The sequence below is a fragment of the Chlorocebus sabaeus genome, unplaced genomic scaffold (assembly GCF_047675955.1).
Source record: "Chlorocebus sabaeus isolate Y175 unplaced genomic scaffold, mChlSab1.0.hap1 unalloc_scaffold_135, whole genome shotgun sequence".
Classification (NCBI taxonomy): Eukaryota; Metazoa; Chordata; class Mammalia; order Primates; family Cercopithecidae; genus Chlorocebus; species Chlorocebus sabaeus.
The window spans coordinates 670,142-690,463 of record NW_027327135.1 but is presented as its reverse complement, the minus strand read 5'-3'; the positions used below and the strand labels follow the sequence as shown (position 1 = coordinate 690,463).

Here is a 20,322-nt window from a genome sequence, read left to right as displayed (position 1 = left end):
CTCAGGTGGCCACCATGAATCTCTGGTGTTTTCAGTTGGCTGCAGCCTATTTGCTATCTCTGGTTCAAACATATTCGAAGTCTGATGATGCTTCCCTCTGTTGTTCTTCTGCTGTGTGACCTCCACGCATGCAGGGTTCAAGACTGTCAGAGCTGGGAGCCACCTTCACAACTGCCATGGTTTCCGGAACCTCCTTTATCTAGCCCTGGGGATGGAAGAGATGTCATCAGAGGCGGAGGCTTATTAGGTTTACATGCCATTGATAACGAATGAGGAGGTTTTCTTTTATATAAGGAGAGCTTCTTATAATGTGCTTTAGTAGGGTAAAGAAGCTTTTGAGGTTTGCTTTCTCTGGAAAGATAATTTGTGATCCTGCTGTTGCTTTCAACAAAAATATCATTTGCATACCAGTGCATGTTGTATTACTGAGCACTGGCTGACAAACGGTTCTTAACTCGTCATTCACTCCGCCACTGATTTTTGAATGGCATATGTGTGCCAGCTGTAGTAGGAACTTGCTAGACTCTAGAACTAACCCTTATGAAATAGGGGTCCTGGCAGAAGCAAATGCATATAACTATAAAGGTTTGAGGGGATATCAGAGGGGGTGCCTATAGGTGCAAACTTCGTTCATTCATTGTCCCATCTAGGAGGTTTTGTGTCTTAGCAGCGTGTTCCATAGCAACACATCCCTCTATCAAAATATTCATCGTATTATTTTGAAATTCTGTGCTTAGGTGTGTGTTTTTCGGACTAAGTTTAGAACTCGTTAAGGACAGGCTATGGGGTACGTATTATATATATCTACACACATATATTTATATATATATACATTACCATTGTAAATATAGTATATATTTATATATATACTCATATATATATTTCTCCCTCTCTACATATACATACACACCACACACACACACACACACACACAGTTGTACTGCCAAGCACAGAAAGTCAAAACTCGGCAAGGGTTCTTTTAGTGTTCATGAAAAAATAGATGTGTTAGTTGAGAGTGTCCTTAAGTTGCCAGGGGAAAGACAGGATGGATTCACAAAGGGAGATAGTGTTGTTTTTTTTTTCTTTGTTTAACTCTTCAATTCGAAATAATTCAGACTTATGGAAAAGTTGCAAAAACAGTACAGACAATTCCCATATACTCTTCCCTCAGATTCCCCAAACATTTCACCCCATTTGTACTTTCCCTCTCTGTGGATATAATTTTTTTTTTTTCTGAAATGTTTGAGAGAGGAAGGTAGAATGCAGGGCAGGGTGAAAGGTGGAAGGAGAGAGGTGGGTTGGGAAGCTTTTTTTTTTTTTTTTTTAACCTTCTAAGATGGAGTTTCGCTCTTGTCACCCAGGCTGGAGTGCAATGGCACGATCTCGGCTCACTCTAACCTCTGCCTTCTGAGTTCAAGTGATTCTCCTGCTTCAGTCTCCCGGATAGCTGGGATTACAGGCGCCCACCACCATGCTCGGCTAATTTTTTGTATTTTTAGTAGAGGGGTTTCACCATGTTGGTCAGGCTGGTCTTGAGCTCCTGACCTCTGATGATCCACCTGCCTTGGCCTACCAAAGTGCTGGGATTACAGGCGTGAGCCACTGTGCCTGGCGATTGGGAGGCTTTTGCAGTAACCCAGAGCGCTATGATGAGGGCTGGACCTGGTTGGAAATGATGAGGAACGTGAGGAGTGGTTAGGTCTGGCACATATTTTGAAAGGAGAGTTTAAATGGGTTGGATGACAAGAGAGAGAAAAAGAAGTTTTAAGGATGATGTCAAGGATTTTGGCCTGAGTAACTGGAAGACTAGAGATGCTGTTATTGGGATCGGGAAGACTATGGGAGGAGCGGGTTATAGTAGGGGGAATCAAAAGTGTGTTTTCGGCATGCTAAATTTGAGGTCCAAAAAGGGATGTCAAGAAGTGTTGGCCGGGCGTGGTGGCTCACACCTGTAATTCCAGCACTTTGGGAGGCTGAGGCGGGCAGATCACCTGAGGTCAAGAGTTCGAGACTAGCCTGATAATTATTAAAATCGATGATTGATGTTTGCTAATTAATCATATTATTGCTTCTAATACTGCAGGTGGTGAACACCTACCTGTGATGTTGTTCCTAATATCTAGGGACAGAGAGCATGATTTTAGTTTTAATACCACAGTAGGTGTACACTCACCCTGTGACACTGATCCTAATGTTGAGAGGGGTAGAATATGACATGACTCCCAACATAACAATGAATGGACAGCCACCCGGTGATATTGCTCCTGATATTCATGGAAGAAGCGTATGATATTACTCCCAATATCCCAGAGAGGGTACAGCTCTTCTGTGATATGGTTCCTAGTATCTGGAGGGGGAGAGGATGATAATAATTCCAGTATCGCAGGCTGTGTTCACCCACCCTGCGATATTGTTATTAATATTCTGGGAGAGGAAGATATGATTCCCCATAGAGCAGGAGGCGTACACCCAGCCTGGGATATTGTTCCTAATATCCATGGAGAGGAGAGGCTGATATTACTCCCAATATGGCAGGGGGTGTACATCCACCCTGTGATATTCTTCTTAATATTCCAAGGCTGAGAGGTTGATATTACTCCTAGTATCTCAGACACCGTACACCCCCGTGTGATACTCTTCCTGATATCTGGAAGGGGAGAAGATGGTATTAATCCCCATATCGCAGGAGGTGAACACGTACTCTGTGATATCTTTCTTAGTATGCAGGGAGAGAGAGGATAATATTATTCCCAATATTGCAGAAGATGTACACGTCCCCCCGTGACATTGTCCTTAATATTCCAAGGCACAGAAGACGATGTTACTCCCAATATCGCAGAAAGTGTACACCACACAGTGATGTTGTTCCCATGATCCAGGAGGGAAGAGGACGATATGACTTTCAAACCTTGCACCCTGCAATGCTCTCATCCTGCAACACCGACACCAGCTCAACCTGACATGGGACCAGAGGTGCTGGCTGGGGTGTTCATTGCTTCTCTGTTCTCCCTTGCCAGACTGAGTAGAGGAAGCTGAGACCGAGCAGCCGCAGGAACAAGTTAGGTTTTGCCCGTGGCTCAGGCTTCTCTGGTTATGAGCTGGGCCTTGGAGTAACGCCGGGGGAGGGGACAGAGCTGAGTACGGTGGGCATTGGATGTGGCTGTCACCCCTCTGTGGTGTGGGCCGGGGACTTGAGGGATATCGCCTGAGGTGGGCCTGAACCTCCCGTCTACTCTGACACTGGAGGCCGTGGGGTCCCACACTTCTTCCAATGTACATGCTGACCCCCGCCTGGTCCCTGACAGAGGTGGGATATCCTTTCCACTGCTGGGACCCACATGTAGCTGTGGGTTCCTTTTTCATGACCTGGAGAAGCTGCAGTTCACCCTGTGCTCTGCCTCAGAGATGGGAGGCCACACTGCCCTCAGCGGGTAGCAGAATTCAGAGCCTTAGGTTGCAGGGGCCTCAACTGAGGTCCCTGAAGGGTCTGCTCCTTCCTGAGGGGAGCCAGTGGGGAAGGGAAGGCTGTTGTAAGTTTGCCTCAGGGAGGGGGTGGTTCCACCCTCTGCCAAAGTCACTGGAGCAAAGGCACGTGGCTCTCCAGCTGCCCCGGAGGCCAGGGTAGTGGCTGGGAGGGGCTGTGTGCCTCTGCCGGGTGGGGGAGATTTCTTAGCTAATCTAGTGTAGTCAAGTCAGACATTTGCCTCTAAATCATACTTATTTATTTATTTAATTCTAAGGCTTTACAGATGAATAAGGAGGCAGTTTGTATTGAACATATTTTTTGCATGTGAGCTTGAAACAGAGGGTCGGTTTAAATCTAGGTTTTTTCCTTCCCAGTAATGCCTCCTTTCATCCCAGGTTTTCCAACAGGAAATGCGCTTGTTTGTTCACCTCTGGGAGGGGGCTTTGGCTAGGAATCCACCAAAGCCAGCAGGCACCAGTGGGCTGCTGGAGCAGTCTGGCCTTTGTTAACCCTTTAGGAACTGTGGGCTTCAGGTTTTCAGACCATCCAAGGTGAAGGTGGCCACAGGGGCCTGGAAGCTTTCCCATCCTTCCTGCAGGGATGGTCCGTTTCCCTGCACGGAGCTGGGTACATGGGTACAACACCCCTGTCCTGTGCCGTCGGTGGCTTTATCAATTTTGCATAGCAGCTTTTGAGCTGATCCATAGCTTTGATTGGCTGTTGAGGATTTCGTGGATTCCTGTACCCCACCGGGGGGCCCAATATGCTGACAGAAGTTACATTTGTAGTTGTGGTGCTGCATATACATGGGTGCAGTTAGAAGGCTTTGATTCTTTCTAAAGGGAAAGGCATCTCTGAGGGATCACTGAGCTGACACAGTCTCCTAAAACTATGCTGTCAAGTGGGCGACAAAGCAGGACAGGAGGGTGATTTTGTAGGAGAGTCGGGCCACGGGCCTGCGTGTTCTCTGTCCCCATAGTGCCGGAGTTCCTACGTGCTCCAGGCCCCGGGTTTGCGTTGCACATAATTCTCAAGGGCTCATGGCAAGCTGCGCCGGGGCCACAGAGGGCACGGATGTGGGGACCCTGCCCCCAGTGGACCAAGGACTCACTGCCGGACTCTAATATGTCTAGGTGTTTTTGTGACTTGCAGAAATACCTCCATCTTGTCTGGGCCTGGAGCCACAGGAGACCCTGTCGAAGGTGAAGAATGTTCTGGAACAATGCAAGACCTGCCCAGGCTGCCCCCTGGAGCCAGCGTCCTGGGGTCTCTGTGCGGCATCCAGCAACATGAGCTTGCAGGACCCCGAGGAACCCTCCTTCTTCTTGGAAGCTGAGGACGACTGGGAGGACCCAGAGGCCCTGAGCTCACTGCTGCTGTTCCTGAACGCTCCCGGGTACAAGGCCAGCTTCTGTGGCCTGTACGACGTGGCACTGCCATGGCTGAGCGGCATGTTCTGCAGCTTTAGCGACGAGGAGGAGCTGACTGGGTCCCTGGCACAGGCCCGAGGGGCGGCCAAGAAAGCTGGCCTCTTCATGACCAGAGTCCATGCCATCGTGGACTGCCTGGTGGCCCTGGCCTGGCTTCACGTGCTTCATGGACAGAGCCTGGTGACCCTGAACATCCTGCAGTCTGTCCAGGATGCAGTGGTGGCCAGCGAGGACCAGAGGGTGTGATTGCCAACATGCTGGCCGTGGCTCTGAAGAGGACAGGCCGGACGAGCCAGACAGCTGCAGGCTACTACTGTGCCTTATGGGCGGCTTGGGACCTGGGCCATTGGAGGATCCAGGCAGTGGTGCTGGCCAATTTCGGGACCCTGTGCCTGCATGCAAGTGCCAGCAGGCTGGCCCAGCACTACCTCCTGGGGGCCGTGCGGCTGTTCTCGAGGCTGCCCTGCAGGGATTGTGGCCGGGACTTCACCCACGTACTCCTGCAGCTGGGCCACCTCTGCACCCGCCAGGGCCCAGCCCAGCAGGGCAAGGGCTACTATGAGTGGGCCCTTCTGGTCGCCGTAGAAATAGGCCATGTGGAGAGTGAGTGCCCTAGTTCCTCCTGTGAGCCTTCTGGGGCCACTCGGGTCAGGGCTCACCTGGGGTTTATGATTCAGAAACAAGTGGTGGTTTTTCCACCATCGAAAGTGCTGAGCCATGTCCAGCAGCAGATGTTGGCAAGCGCCCTGGAGACAGGCGGTTCCCATGCAGGGCCAGGCCCTCTGTGGCCTACTGAGGCAGCCAGCTCTTCCTGGTTTGCCCAGGGACTATCCTGCCTTGAGCACTGAAAGTCCTGCATGCTGGGAATTCCTAGACATAACCCTGGGATCAAGGCAGGCTCGGCTGCGCTGGGACTTCGGGCCCCACCATGAGCCAGGCCCTGAACACCAGTTCTTGTGTCTGTGTTATCTGCTTGGTATGTTGGCAGCCTGAGCACCTGTCATCCCACTTCACAGAGGACACAGGGGCGGGTGATTGCCCAAAGCCGCAGAGCAGTTCATGCAGAAGCAGCTCGTTGTGCAGAGTGTGCCAGGCCCCACCCACAAATGGGGCTTGTGGGGTCCTCGGGTGGCAGAGACTGAGCGTGGGAATGTGAGCTTCAGGCCACAGAAGCCACAAAAGGGTGAGTGGCGTGATGGCGGGGCAGCACTTGGCCCTGGGTTAGGGAAGCCTCTTTAGTCTAGAACCAGAGGGTTGAGAGCATTTAGTCAAGTAATAGTTGGTGGAGGAAAGGCTGGTGGTGTAGCCTGTGTGAAGGCCTAGGGGTGAGAGAGTGGGGGTGAGTGAGCGGGAATGAGTGGGGTGTGAGTGGTGGTGAGTGAGTGGAGGTGTGATGGAGTGAGCGGGGATGAGTGGGGTGTGATGGGGTGAGTGAGCGGGAGTGTGAGCGGTGTGAGTGGGGGTGAGTGAGCGGGAGTGTGAGCGGGGTGAGTGGGGGTGAGTGAGCGGGAGTGGGAGCGGGGATGAGTGAATGGGGGTGAGTGAGTGGGAGTGGGAGCGGGGATGAGCGAACGGGGCTTATGCAGGGAGGTGCAGAGTTGGGAGGGGGTGGGTTGGGTGATGGATGGTGAGAAGCTCTTCTGGAGAGCTAAGCAGGGCCTGGGGCCTCAGGCTGTGGCTTGGCCTTTTCCCCAAGAGCACTGGGGAGCCATGGAGTGCTATCGAACAGTCACTGCAGATGGAGCAGTGAACGGACAGTAGGTGGGCAGGGCTGTCCGAAATCTAGGCCACAGAGAATAGATGAGGAATTTGAGTCCAGGGAAATGGCTGAGACAAGGGATACTGTTGTGGGTCCCCTCTGTCTTGCAGCGCTTTGTCATGGCATAGTGAGACCACTCAGAGGTGCCTCCTGTGACCTGGACCAGAGCCCCAGGGGCTGTGACCAAACCTGCCCATTACCAGCACAGGCCTGGCACCCACTCCTGGCCCTAGGAGGGGTGAGATTTTGGAAAGGACTGAGTGAACGGGCCCCGGTCCCACACATCTGCCCAAGGAGGGTTGGGGGGTTCAGACCCAGGCTTCTTCCCCAGGGACATTCTCTTACTGGAAGGAGACCCTCCAGGAACCCAGTGCCCCAGCCCCCACTGCAGCCTCCAGTGGCTCTTGGCACAATAGCCTGTGGTACCTCCTCCTACGAGGCCCTCTCCGGGGTGCTGGGGGATTCAGACTTGGAAATGCAGGCCAGGGAACGGGGATCATGCTTCCCTGTCTCCCCACCCTGCGCTGAACGGTCGAGGAGACCGAGGGCGGGGCTGATACCCCACATGCTTCCTTGGGGTCATTTTTGAGTCACTTTTGGTAGTTTGTGTCCTTCTAAGAATTTGGCTGTTGTGTCTAGATGGTCTGGTTTGTTGGTGTACAATTGTTCGTAGTGTTTTCGTGGAATCCTTTTATTTCTGTCAGGTCGGCAATAATGTTTCCTCTATCATTTCTGATTTTAGAAACTTGGGTTTGTAATTTTTTATTTCTTCATTTTTATTAGAGATGGGGTCTCATCATGTTCCCCCGGGCTGGTCTTGAATGCTGGCCTCACGATCCTTCCACCTCAGCCTCACAAAGTGCTGGGATGACAGGCGTCAGCCATGGTGCTCAGTCTCTGATTTTAGTCATTTGTGTCCCGTCTTTCTTTCCTCGGTCAGTCTAGTGAACGATTTGTCAATTGTGTTATTTTCAAAAAACCCACCTTCGGTTCTGTTATCTCTTTTGTTTTTCCATTCTCTGTATTTTTACTTCCCATTTCCATTCTCAGGTTTATTATTTTCTTCCTTTTATTCACTTTGGGTTTAGTTCTTTTTCTAGTTTCTCAAGGTGGAAGGTTAGGTTTTTGATTTGAGATTTTTCTTCTTTCTTTGAATGTAGACATTTACAGTTATAAATTTCCCTTTCAGCACTGCCTTAGCTGCATCTTGGAATTTTTGATACGTTGTGCTATTTTTATTTTTAAAGACAGAGTTTTGCTCTATTGCCCAGGCTGGGGTGCAGTGGTGCAATCTTGGCTCACTGCAACTTCTACTCAGGTTAGAGCCATTCTCATGCCTCAGCCTCCCGAGTAGCTGGAATTACAGATGTGCACCACTCCACCCGGCTAATTTTTGTATTTTTTTTAAATATAGAGACGGGATTTCACCATGTTTCCCAGGCTGATCTCAAACTCCGGGACTCAAGCGATCCTCCTGCCTCGGCCTCCCACAGTGCTGGGATGAGAGGCGTGAGCCACCGCACTGGCCGGGGCTGTGCGTTTGTTTGCATTCTTCTCAAATTAGTTCTTGGTTTCCCTGCTGGTCTCTTTGACTCACTGGTTGTTTAGGAGTGTGTAGTTTTCACATATTTTTTGAATTTCCCACATTTCCTTCACTGTCGATTTCCAGTTTTGTGCCAGTACAGCTGAAGAACACCTCTGCTTTGGTCTCAGTCCTTCTCCATTCACTGAGGCTCGTTTTGTGGCCTGGCACATGGTCTGTCATGGGGAATGTCCCATGGGTGCTCGAGAGGACTGTGTATTCGGCTGTTGTTGGGTGGCGTGTGTGACAGATGTCCATTCGGCGTACCTGGTTTCCTATGTTAATCTCCGGAATGTTTCTGACACTAGAAAATCAGGCTTTGGGAGAGGCCAGTGAGCCTGTGGCTAGGGAGCCTGGTTGCATGAGAGAAGCATGTGTGGGAACGCCAGGGGCCAGCTTTGAATCCCATTCCCCCAACATGATGCCATGTGTGCCAGACGTGATGCTTGGCTTTGCTCTCTCAGGGTTCCATCTGTGACGGGGCCACTTGTGCCCCTGGCCTCATCAGCTCAGGCTGAAGGCAGCCCTGATCCTGGCCAGAGGGTCTTTGTGAAGCAGAAATAGATGGCCTGGTGCAGGTGCCAAGCCCCTGCTGTTCACTCTGTGTCCATCCACAACCTCGGCCCTGGGAGTTGTAAAGAAGGCCGGCCTGTACCATGAGCATCTGCACCAAGATGTGCCCATGTCACAGTGTGCTTGGCGTCTGCCCTGGCACAGGTGCATGGCCTGTCTGCGCTCAGGCGCCCCGCCTATGGGGCCCAGGCTCACAGAGGTGTGAAGGAGGCAAGCAGGGGCCTCCGAGCCCAGCCAGCCTCGCTTCGATGCTGGGAGACTAACGTCTTCCATTTTGTCTTCTGCCCAGACCAGCTGCGGGCCGTCCAGTGGCTGTGCTACTTCTACAGCGCCGTCATGCCCAGCGAGGCCCAGTATGTCATCTACCACGATCTCCAGCTCTCCCTGGCCCGCAAGGTGGCCGACAAGGTGCTGGAGGGGCAGCTCCTGGAGACCATCAGTCAGCTCTACCTGTCCCTGGGCACGGAGCGGTAAGGGCTGGTTTTGCAGTGGTGGGGGCGGGCAGGGAGAAGGGCACAGGGAAGCTGGCCCAGGGCCCAGCAGCCCCTCTCCTTTTGATCATTTGGTGCTTTGGCATCAGATGCTTTGAGCTGGTCGGCCTGGGGTCATCCCAGGGCTGCTGCTGGCCCATGAGTCCCAGCTTGAGCCTCCCTTGTTGGGGCAAAGGTCACCTCAACCCCAGCAGAGGCAGTAGGTGCACTCTGGGCTGTTCTTCCTACTATGGTGGCTTTTGTCATCTTACCTGTGCCTGCCCCGAATCTTCACTCCTGGGCTTCGTCTGTCCCCTTAAATGTGACCACAGCAGCCACCTGTGGCTTCTCTCCCACAGAAGACAGAGCCAGTTGTGTCACCTGCTTCCCTGGGGCAGGGTTTCAAGGTCTCACATCCCATATTTGGCCTAGTCAGCTTCCCCCAAGCATCCTGACCTGGTGGGGTAACCATGGCCCTGGCCACCCCACCCATAGGGCCCAGTGACATTGCTGCAGTCCCAGCCCCTTGAGTGTTGGACTTACTGAGAGAGCAGAGAAGGAGCCAGATTCCATAGGGACCTGGGAGACTGACTGTAGTCTTGGCCTCAAGTTCACAGAAGGAAAATGGGACAGTGTGCTAGAGCCATGCTTCTCAAAGTGTAGTCCCTGGACCAGTAGAGCAGCATCCATGTCACCTAGGAGTTTGTGGCAAGTGGGAGTTCTAGGGCCTGCCCCAGGCCTGTGGAGCCGGAAGCTCTGGGGGCAGGGCCAGCAAGCTATAAGGACAGGCCTCCGGGTGACTGTGATGCCTGCACACCTTGAGAACCATCGACCTAGATAGCCTCTGAACACTAACGGCTCCTGGTGCGTCTGGAGAAGACACAGGCCATGACTGGGAGGCAGGGGAGATGGACTAGCACACTCCTCCTGCCACAGGGCAGCATGATGCTCGATTCCCTCAGAAGGATGTCCTTCATCTTTTCCATGCCGTGTGTGTTCACTCTGGCCATCCCAGCAGCCTGGGAAGGGCAGAACACTGCACACACAAGAGGGCCGTTCCCAGTCCCCACATGCCAGATTCATCTGTCACCAGACCCACGGGAGGAGGCAGACTGGTTCCAGGAGGATGAGAGCCCTTGTTCTGACACCTGTGTCTGATTCCAGTGATTCCAGGGCCTACAAATCCTCTCTGGACTACACTAAACGAAGTCTGGGGATTTTCATTGACCTCCAGAGGAGAGAGGAGGCACATGCCTGGCTGCAAGCAGGGAGGATCTATTACCTCCTGCGGCAGAGCGAGCTGGTGGACCTGTACATCCAGGTGAGTGGCAAGGGATGCAGGAGGACTCCTGTGCTGTTCACTCTCTGTCCATCCACCCATCCATTCACCCTTCCATCATCTATTTACCTGTCCATCCTTCCATCCATCCATCATCCATCCATCATTCATCCATCCTTTTATCATCCATCTATTCACCCGTCTATCCATCCATTCACCTGTCCATCCAACCATCCGTTCATCCTTCCATCACCTATTTACCTGTTCATTCTTCTATCCATCCATCATCCATCATCCATCCACTCGCCTGCTCATCCTTCCATCCATCCATCCATTCACCTGTTCATCCATCCATCCCTTTATCATCCATTCATTCAGCCACCATCCATCCATCTGTTCGTCCGTTCATCCTTCCATCATCCATCCATTCACCTGTTCATCCATCCATCATCCATCCATCATTCATCCACCTACCAATTGATCCTTCCATTCATCCATCCTCTCACCCATCCATCCATTCACCGTTCGTCCATCCACCCACCCACCAATCTACCTATTAATGCATCCCTCCATTCATCTATCTGTCCATTTGTTTATCCATACATTCGTCTGTCCACCATCTATCCATCCACATGTACATACATCATCTACCCACCCATACATACACACATCATTCCACCCACCCACCCATCCATCCATTCATCCATCCATTCATCCATCCATCCATCCAAGCATTCATCTATCCACACACCCTTCCATCCATCCATGTGTCTTCATCTCGTCATCCATTCATCCATCCATCCACTCATTCCTAAGCCACTGCTGAGCACCTGTTGTGTGCCTTTTCCCTCCCTCCAACTGGTTCCCTCACATCCTCCTCCGGTGGCCAGCATCTTCTCCCTGAGGGCAGAGGCACGGCCCCTCACAGTGCACAGCACTTGCTGGTATACAGCACATCCTCAAATAATGTGACCACTCAGTTAACACACAGAAGAACTTGCTCCAAGCGACACGTGGCACACCTCCTTACAAAATGAATCTATCATAGTGGCTGTTTTCAGAGGCTTTCCGAAACACTGTGTGATCTGGTACAAATTGTGAAGCCCAGGAGCCTGGTGAAGCTTTCATTATTGAGCACCTGCTGTATACCTCCTTGAGCTGAGGAGAGGGATCAAGAGCTCATGGCCAAGAGGGGACCAGGCCCACCCACAAACACTGAAACACTGCTGATGTGGCAGGGATGTGACAACGCAGAAAGGAGACAGGGGCTGGGCTCCCAGCAATTTAGGGGCCACGGAGACTGGTTTGAGTGCAGGGGGAGTGGGCTAGGGCTACCCCTGGTGGTAGGATTCACAGGTGTCGGGCTCCTGGGCTGCAGCTGCTCAGTCACCTCCTGGCACTCAGGTGCATCAGTTCATTGTCCTCATGCCAGTGGTGGGGGCAGCCTCCATGCACAGGGTGTGAAAAATGCTCAGGTGTACCTGTAGTGTGTGGGAGAAAAGAGGCTGGCAAAGGTGCGCGTAGCCACGTTGCTAGGTGTGGGTCTGGAGCGAACTTCTGTCTCCTTTCAGGTGGCACAGAATGTGGACGTGCACACAGGCGACCCCAACCTGGGGCTGGAGCTGTTTGAGGCAGTTGGAGACATCTTCTTCAATGGGCCCTGGGAGCAGGAGGAAGGCATGCCCTTCTACCGAGTGAGCTGGCCTCTGGGCTGATGTGGGTGGGCCTCAGTGGGGCACCTGGTGGTCTGAGGCATATGACCATGCCGCTGCCCGGGAAAAACGCTCGGAGCCTGGACGTGACAATTGCTCTACCCTTGTACCTGATGACCTCAAGCACCCATGAGTGGGAAGTCCTGTCCCCATCTTCCAGATGAGGAAACTGAGGCTCAGAGAGGCACAGGGACATGTCAAAGGACACACAGCATATCAGTGGGAGGCCCAGGTCTGCATGTACCCCGAAGTGGGACGACTTCTCCTTTCCTCTGAGCTCACAGTGTGGCTCAGCCCTGGGCACAGATCAGTGTGGTGTTTCTAGAGCAGAGAGGAGTGTTGGCTCCCCCCAGTCAGACCCCCAGTGCTCAGGTGGGAGCGGCTGGTTTGAGGCTGTCGGGAGTAGCTGGATGGGCCTCAGGTGACTCTTCAGCCCCCAACTTGGGTGTCTGAACTATGTGTTATCCCACAGCACAGAGCTGTGTCGAGGTGCAGGAGTAGCTGGGGTGTGGGAAGCTCCAAGCACATGTTTGAGCTCTGACGAGGACGCTGCGCAAGGTGGGTGCTGTGGGAAACCTGACCCCACCTGCCTGTGTGGTAGGACCAGGCCCTGCCCCTGGCAGTGACTACGGACAACCGCAGGGTGGAGCCGCAGCTACAGCTGTGCAGCAAGCTGGTGGCACTCCTGGTCACAATGGAGAAGCCACAGGAGGGCTTGGAGGTTGCCCACATGGTCCTAGCACTCAGCATCACTCTGGGTATGTCCCCTGAGCCCCCACCCTGCCAGGACCCACACTTTGCCAGAGCCCAGCCTCTGGGTCTGCAGGCCAGGAGCTGAAACAGCTGCTGGATTTTCCTGGTCTCCTGTCCAGGCAGGCAGATCTGCCCAACTGGCTTCCCCGTCCGGCTGTGGGGCACAGCCCGAGGTCTCTCACGCAGTGCAGAGCTCCCTGCCTGCCTGAGTTCTGCTTCCTCTGCCTGTTCCCGCTGCTGACCACAAGGGCCGCCCAGTGTGCCCTCTGCCTTCCAGACATGCCAGGCCTCTCGTTGGTCCCTGTATGTGCCAGGCTGAGTGGCACATTCCCTTTGTCTTGTGCCTTTCCCACCGTCATCAACCACACGGCTCTCTGGCTGATAAAATCCCAGTTCCCCTTCCAGCAGTCTGCCCCTTAAGGCCGGGCATCCCCTGGTGCTGTGCCAGGGTCGCCTGTCCCCCTCCAGAGACAGGGAACTCTAGGCAGGCCACATGCCCCAGCGCCTTGTGTCCCGTGGCCGAGTACACAGTAGGTGTGCAGCTGACTCCCCAAGGTAGGGGGCTCTGATCGTGACACACCCAGGAGGAGTCAGATGTCACATCTGTGGGTTGCCTGGAGCTGGGGTACCCGGGAGCACCTGAACTGCATGGGCTCCCCTGGTTAAAACCAGTGAGCAGAGGCAGGTGGCTATGTGTAGACACAGAGCTGGGCCATCCAGGTCCGACTTTGCCAAAGCCTCACAGTAGACAGGGGCAGGCCTTATTAATTCTGCTTTCCAGACAGGAAAGTGAGTCTGGGAACCCAGAAGGGAATGGCCAGAGCTGCCCAGGTGACCACAGGTGCCTGGAGGCAAGCCACAAGTGCTGCCTGGGGTCTGTATACCTGCTCCTGAGGGGCCTGTGCCCTGCCTGCCCCAGGGAGCCACGTCCTCACACCTGCCCCTTTGGCCTGCACCCCAGGGGACCGGCTGAATGAGCGCGTGGCCTACCACCAGCTGGGCCACGGCAAGCTGGCGGAGCACTTCTACCTCAAGACCCTGTAGCTCTGCAACTTGCCACTGGGGTTCGACGAGGAGACCCTCTACTACGTGAAGGTGTACCTGATGATCCGTGACATCATCTTCTACGACCTGAAGGTGGGAGGGAGGGGCAGGGCTCGGGGTGTTCCCAGTCCCCTTGGAGTGGGATCTCCACCCAAACCCGAGGCCTGGGTTCCAGCCTTCCTCAGAAATGGCCCAGTGGCCGCCCTGGAGCTCTATGCCCGGCTGGAGGCGCCAGCAAGGTTAGCAGATACAACCCAGCTCCCAAGATGGCCAGGCCCCACCCTCAGGAACTCAGTCTCAGCCAGGGAGGCTGACACATGAGTGGGCAATGGTGGCCTCTGGGTTAAGAAGGAGGATTGTAGTCAGGGAGGCCCTCCTGGAGGAGGTGACATCAAAGCTGAGTCTTGACAGTCAAGTGTCAAGGTGCATTTAACAAAGAAAATAGGGTCGGGAGAAGGACATTTCGGAGGACAGCATCATCCTCACATTGAATCCACGTTGCAAGATCCAACCCAAATCCTGGCACCTCCTCTAGGAAGCCTGCCCAGGGTGCCAGCCTGCACGGAGCAACTCCTTCCTGGAGTCCCAAGACACCTTGAATATTCACATCACCCAGGAAGGGTGGGGTGGGACCAGTATCTTACCATTGGGTTCACAAACAGGGAAACCCTAGCTCAGGGCAGGTGCAGTGGGGTGAGGCCCCAGCCAGCCAGGCTGAGGCCTTGCTGGGTCGGGTGTGTCTGGAGGGGACGTGCTGTGCTCTGTCTGCCCCAGCCTTGCAGGGCTGGAGAGCTGGGACTGGCAGACTCAGACCTGGGGTGTCTCTACCCCTCTGCCCAGCAGGCACCGCCCTTCCTTAGCATCACACCGGCACCGCGTCAGTACTCGTTATGGGCTGAGGGGCCCGGGCACTCCAGTCCAGGGGCCGAGATCTTGGAGGCCTTAGAACAACTTGAGGAGCGGGGCAGCCCTAAGACCCTGCCCTGTATCCCCCACTGCAGGCCTACAGCGGCCCGATATGCCTCAGCCCAGTGCTGGCGACACCTGGTGGTCAGATGTGGTCCCTGTGGCCTCCCAAGTCCCAGCCAGACATGGAGGTGCCAGGTGTCAGGCCTAGGGGGACGCTGCTCACTGCTCAGGGGCTTGCCTGGGACCCAGGGGGACGGGCCTCCCAGAAGAGGCCTTTCTCTTTCTTGGTCAAGCCTGCCGCCCACTCCGCCTGTCCAGGAGAAAGGAAAGCGCCAAGTAGTACCTGAGAGGCCAAAGTCCATGGTTGGGGTCGGGGGACAGTGGCCTCCTTCACCTCCTTCCCATGCACAGCCCTCTGGGCCTCATCGTGAGTATGCTGTCAGCGCAGGCCAGCTTCCCACAGGGAGGCCCCCTTGGAATTCCCCAAGGGCGGCTGTCTTTCCAAGGCTACACCCTCCTCCTCGTATAGGAGGCTCTGGACCCAGGGCCCAGAGGAGTGGGAGAAAAAGCCGGGCTGGATGGGACCTGGAAGGTTGGCAGAGAAGCAGGGGTAAATGGGCATCTTTGCCAACTGCCTCTAAAATGGTGTCCCCTTTAGTCTACACATGAGAGTGAGCCCTGGAATAGGGTGGATTAGGTGTGTCCTGGCTCAGCCTGCCACTCAGTAGCTGCTGTACACACTACAGGCAGATGAAAATGCGCACAGGCACACACAGGTGCGCGCACACACACAGGGACACGTACGCACAGGCACATGTAGAGACATATGCTTTGGCTGGCTCCTTCCTGTTTAGTTGGGAAGTCCCCACCCCTTCAGGAAGCCTTTGCCTTTCACCCCTGGCTGAGTCTGGGACCTCCTGGGCTTCCCTCTGCCACAGCCCGGGCCACCCTGTGTGGTCAGTGTTCAATCCCGAGGCCCTCAGACTGGGAGCAAGGACATTAGGCTCAGCCACGCACCCAGCACAGAGTCCAGTGTTCGGCTGGGCCGGGTGCATTGGATGAGCAGTGGCGGTGACTTGGGGCCTTCTCACGCCCCTGCTCCGTGTGTGGGGTGGGACAGTGAGGGAATGGACTGCTGCATCTTGGACTTTGTCATTGGGAGCCATCTTGAGATGGTAAAGAGGGACAGGCCAGGCATGGGTCTCAGAGAGGTCCCTTAGGTGACCCCCATGTGGAGGAGGAGCCTGGGGAGAAGCCGGGTGGGGGATGGGAGGGTCAAGGAGGAGGTCTGGGAGATGGCATCCCATCCCAGCGATGGTGAGTTTGAGCCAAAGATGCATTGACAATGGGAGTGGATATCTGGGGAGTCACATTCTGTCAATATTTCAGGGAACATTGCCAAAGAGGACACCTTAGAGATGGTTTTCTACCTGGCCTGGCCCATGGAGGGCCTGGAAATGGTCAGCATGGACAGGGGCCAGAGGGGAGCCTGGGTCACTCAACACTGTGCCCCTGCTGTGGCTTGGAGCCACGGGTCCTGCATGGAACTCTCAGAGCAGGCAGGATCTGCCCTGACCTCAGCCCATGGGGAAAGCAGCCACTGCCTGCAGAGAGGGTGGCACTGGGGCAGGAGGCTTGGGGTGAGTGGGGCGTAGGGACAGTCAGGAAGTCTTCCAGGGGTATCAGGGTCATCCCCACCTCCTGCAGCTGAGACCACAGCAGTGTCACAGGCTTCGGGGTTCATGGGGTGAGCCAGCATTGGCTGGACATGTGGAATGACCTGGAGACAGGAATGGCCTCTGGGAAGATGGGCTCCGAGTCCCCCTTTTGCTGAGCATGGCCTGTCTCCTTCAGAACCCGTTTGATGCAGCCAGGTACTACCAGCTGGCACTGGCAGCCGCCGTGGACCTGGGCAACAAGAAGGCACAGCTGAAGATCTACACGCGGCTGGCCACCATCTCCCACAACTTCCTCCTGGACAGCGAGAAGTCGCTCTTCTTCTACCAGAGGGCCAGGACCTTTGCCACCGAGCTCAACGTCCACAGGGTCAACCTACCTCCTCTGCCACCCTGCGGGTGGGCCCCTTGGTTGACCCCAGCCACCCTCGCTGAGGACAGCATCCAAGGGAGTGGGTATTGTGCAAGGAGGATGGTCTCCTGCCTCTCCTGGTGTCTCCCGTGGCTCATTTTCTGGGAAATGGAGGAATGAAAGCAGGGTTCATATAGCAATAAATTTTTTTTTTTGCAATAACATACCGAAGTCCCCAGGGCATCCTTCCCTGTGTGCTTCCTGGGCTGGGTCTAGGGGCCAGCTCCTTCCCTGGTGGCAGCCCTCTGATCTTGGGGATGAGAAGGACCCTGAGTCCAACAGACCTGGGCCAGGTCACCATGAACCTCGGTTTCCTCGGCGGCCAGAGGGGAGATGGTGGTGGAACTCCCTGGGCAGCTCCCTGTTCTCCCTGCTCAGAGCTTTTACTGCAGGTCTCGTGCTGCTCTTGCCTTTAACCTTCAGGCCACTATGCCCAAATGTGGGGGCTCCATTGAAGAAATAGAGGCACAGAGAGGTTAGGTGTCTGGCCCACCGTCACACAGCAGGTAGGGGCGGAAACGAAGAGCCCAGTACACTGACCACCACACCACCCTGCCAGCCTGCAGCCAGGAAGGTGTCCCCCATTACGACCCAAGGTCAGCTCCTGGAGCTCTCTTGTGTTGTCAGGAGAGCCACAGGCCAGTGAGGGTGGCGACGGGGATCCCTCACTTAGTGTCCTCTGCTCCCAGACTTGGTTGGGCCGAGCCTGGCCAGTCCTACCTCTGGCCACTGGTCAGCCCTGCGGGAAGTGAGATGCAGGGATTTCCGCCTGTGTAGACGCTGCTACCCAGTATTGAAAGCCTTATCTGGGCTGACCCCAGCCATCCTCACATGCCCCTCCCCTTCTGGCTCCCAGCCCTCATCCCAGAGCCAGGAATCCCAGGTTTTCCTTCTTGGAATCTCTTGGCCCCAGGGAACACAGTTCACACGGTCTCTTTGCCAGTTTACACAAGAAAACAGAGGTTCAGAGACTATGGGTGTCTCACTTGATTCTCACGTACACTGCACTCTCCCAGGCCCCTCTTTTGAACACTTTAAATGACGTGACTTTCACATCGCATGCAACTATTTCAACGCGAATAATGTGGTGGCATTTGTGCATTCACAGTCCTGTGCAACCACTCACGCCATCTAGTTTCAAAATGTATTCATCTCCCCAGAAGAAACCTCCCATCCTCACTAAGCAGTTACCCCTCCTTGGTATCCCCCAAGCCCCTCGTTTAATGGAAGGGGAAACTGAGGCCCGGAGAGAGACTTGCCATTAGGCGGAGCTCTGATAATAAGGAATCAGGCACCCATCTGCTGGTTCAATCCTGGGTTGGTTTTCCACCCAGCAGAGGTGACAGAGCCAGGAGGTTCTGGGACCCCATGCTTGCAGCCAGAGCCCTACCCTGAGCCTCCCCAGCAGGGGGCAGCAGAGAGCTTTCCAGAACCAGCAGCGGGTCAGAGCTGCTGACAAACCTCAGGAAGACCCCAGATCGCTGTCTCTGTGGGTTGGGTTTGGGAATTGGAGAGGAGGCCGCATGATTGGAAACTTGAAGACAGCACGGCCTGGCTGGAGCAGCCGGAAGCGCAGTCACGTTGAGTGAGGACACAGACCTCCTGCCCGCTGGGCCGGGCCTGCAGCCATTCTTCTCGGGGTGGGGCCCGTAGGTCCGGGTTGCTCTTGGTCCCTGACCTGCCTCAGAGTCCGGGGGGCTTTGGAACTCTGCCTCCCCATCTCCACCCACCCTGGCTGGTGCCATGAGGGGCCTGGATCCTGGGATCCTGTTCCTCTTGGGCAGAAGAGACTGGGGGACCAGAGGAGATGATGGGTCTTCAAGCCCCACATTCAAACCCCAGCCCACCACTGACAGTCTGGGGGTCGGGATGAGGGAGTTGATGTCTCTGAGCCCCAGTTTTGTCACCACTAAAATGAGGCCGACATACTGGTGCAGAGTGCCAGCCCCCGGGCTAACAGAGACCTGTTTCCTACTGGCAATACCTCTTACTCCTAGGAACAGCTCCAACCACCACACACTAGGGAACACTCAACCCAGGCCAACTTGTCAGAGGCACGTGAACCAGAGCGACTCCATCTTGAATGGGGGCTGGGTAAAGGGAGGCTGAGACCTGCTGGGTCGCATTCCCAGGAGGCTAGGCATTCTTAGTCACAGGATGAGATAGGAGGTCGGCACAAGATACAGGTCATAAAGACCTTGCTGATAAAGCACGTTGCAGTAAAGTCCGCCAAAGCTCACCAAACCCAAGATGGCCACGAGAGTGACCTCTGGTTCTCCTCACGGCTCATTATATGCTAATTATAATGCATTAGCTGCTACAAGACACTCCCACCAGCGCTGCGACAGTTTACAGATGCCATGGCAACATCTGGAGGTTACCCTACGTGGTCTCAGAAGGGAGGGCAGAAATTCTCAGTTCTGCGAATTGCCCACCCCTTTCCTGGAACACTCATGAATAGTCCAACCCTTGTTTAGCGTATGATCAAGAAATAACCATGAAAAAGGGCAACCAGCAGCCTTTGGGGCCACTCTGCCTATGGAGCAGCCATTCTTTTTTTCTTTCTTTCTTTCTTTTTTTTTTTTGAGATGGAGTCCCGCTCTATTGGCTGAACTGGAATGCAGTGGCGTGATCTTGGCTCACTACAACCTCCACCTCCTGGGTTCAAGTGATTCTCCTGCCTCAGCCTTCCTAGTAGCTGGGATTACAGGCACCTGCCACCACGCCCAGTTAATGTTTTGTATTTTAGTGGCGACAGGGTTTTGCCATGTTGGAACAGGCTGGTCTCGAACTTCTCACCTCAGGTGATCCATCTGCCTCGGCATCCCAAAGTTATAGGATTACAGGAGTGAGCCACTGCGCCTGGCCAGAGTAGCCATTCTTCTATTCCTTTTCTTTCCTAATAAACTTGCTTTCACTTTATGGACTCGCCCGGAATTCTTTCTTACGTGAGATCCAAGAAACCTCTCTTGGGGTCTGGATCGGAACTGCTTTCCAGTAACAAACTTGCTTAACCTCTCAGACCCTTCGTTTCTTCATCTGTAACCAAAGACAAAGCCTCCCCCGAGGTTCCAAAAGTGTGGAGAGAATGCATGGGAAATGAGGGGCACAGATTTGGTGTGCAGAACCAATATCACAGACTGGGTGTCAAGCCACTGTCGTACTGGAAATAATATCATGCTCTCCCCCACAAGTTATGAGGAACAATATCCCAGAGGGGTGTGTACCTTCTCCGGTAGTGGGACTAGTATCATCAT

At 54.4% G+C, this 20,322-nt stretch overlaps 1 protein-coding gene and 1 long non-coding RNA gene across 2 annotated transcripts in view; one reads left to right on the top strand and one right to left on the bottom strand.

The window, feature by feature from the left end:
• Positions 1 to 5,505: 5,505 nt before the first annotated feature.
• Positions 5,506 to 17,482, top strand: LOC140711037 (SH3 domain and tetratricopeptide repeat-containing protein 1-like). The gene is made up of 5 exons (XM_073013991.1): positions 5,506 to 6,079; positions 9,100 to 9,280; positions 10,445 to 10,601; positions 12,131 to 12,253; positions 16,832 to 17,482. The coding sequence occupies exons 1-5, from the start codon at positions 5,956 to 5,958 to the stop codon at positions 17,183 to 17,185; spliced, it is 939 nt and encodes a 312-aa protein (XP_072870092.1). The 5' UTR covers positions 5,506 to 5,955; the 3' UTR covers positions 17,186 to 17,482.
• Positions 17,075 to 20,322, bottom strand: part of LOC140711039 (uncharacterized) — a 70,956-nt gene continuing 67,708 nt past the window's right edge. The window contains exon 3 of the long non-coding RNA XR_012092187.1: positions 17,075 to 17,166. This is a non-coding gene — a long non-coding RNA (uncharacterized lncRNA). The remainder of the gene's footprint in view (positions 17,167 to 20,322) is intronic.

What these genes read in the sequence shown, in the direction of transcription:
- LOC140711037 (XM_073013991.1), top strand. Translation starts at nt 5,956, where the DNA reads ATGCAGAAGCAGCTCGTTGTGCAGAGTGTGCCAGGCCCCACCCACAAA. An exon ending in GCCACAGAAGCCACAAAAGG is followed by an intron (nt 6,080 to 9,099) that starts GTGAGTGGCGTG and finishes TCTTCTGCCCAG; the next exon opens with ACCAGCTGCGGGCCGTCCAG. An exon ending in CTGTCCCTGGGCACGGAGCG is followed by an intron (nt 9,281 to 10,444) that starts GTAAGGGCTGGT and finishes GTCTGATTCCAG; the next exon opens with TGATTCCAGGGCCTACAAAT.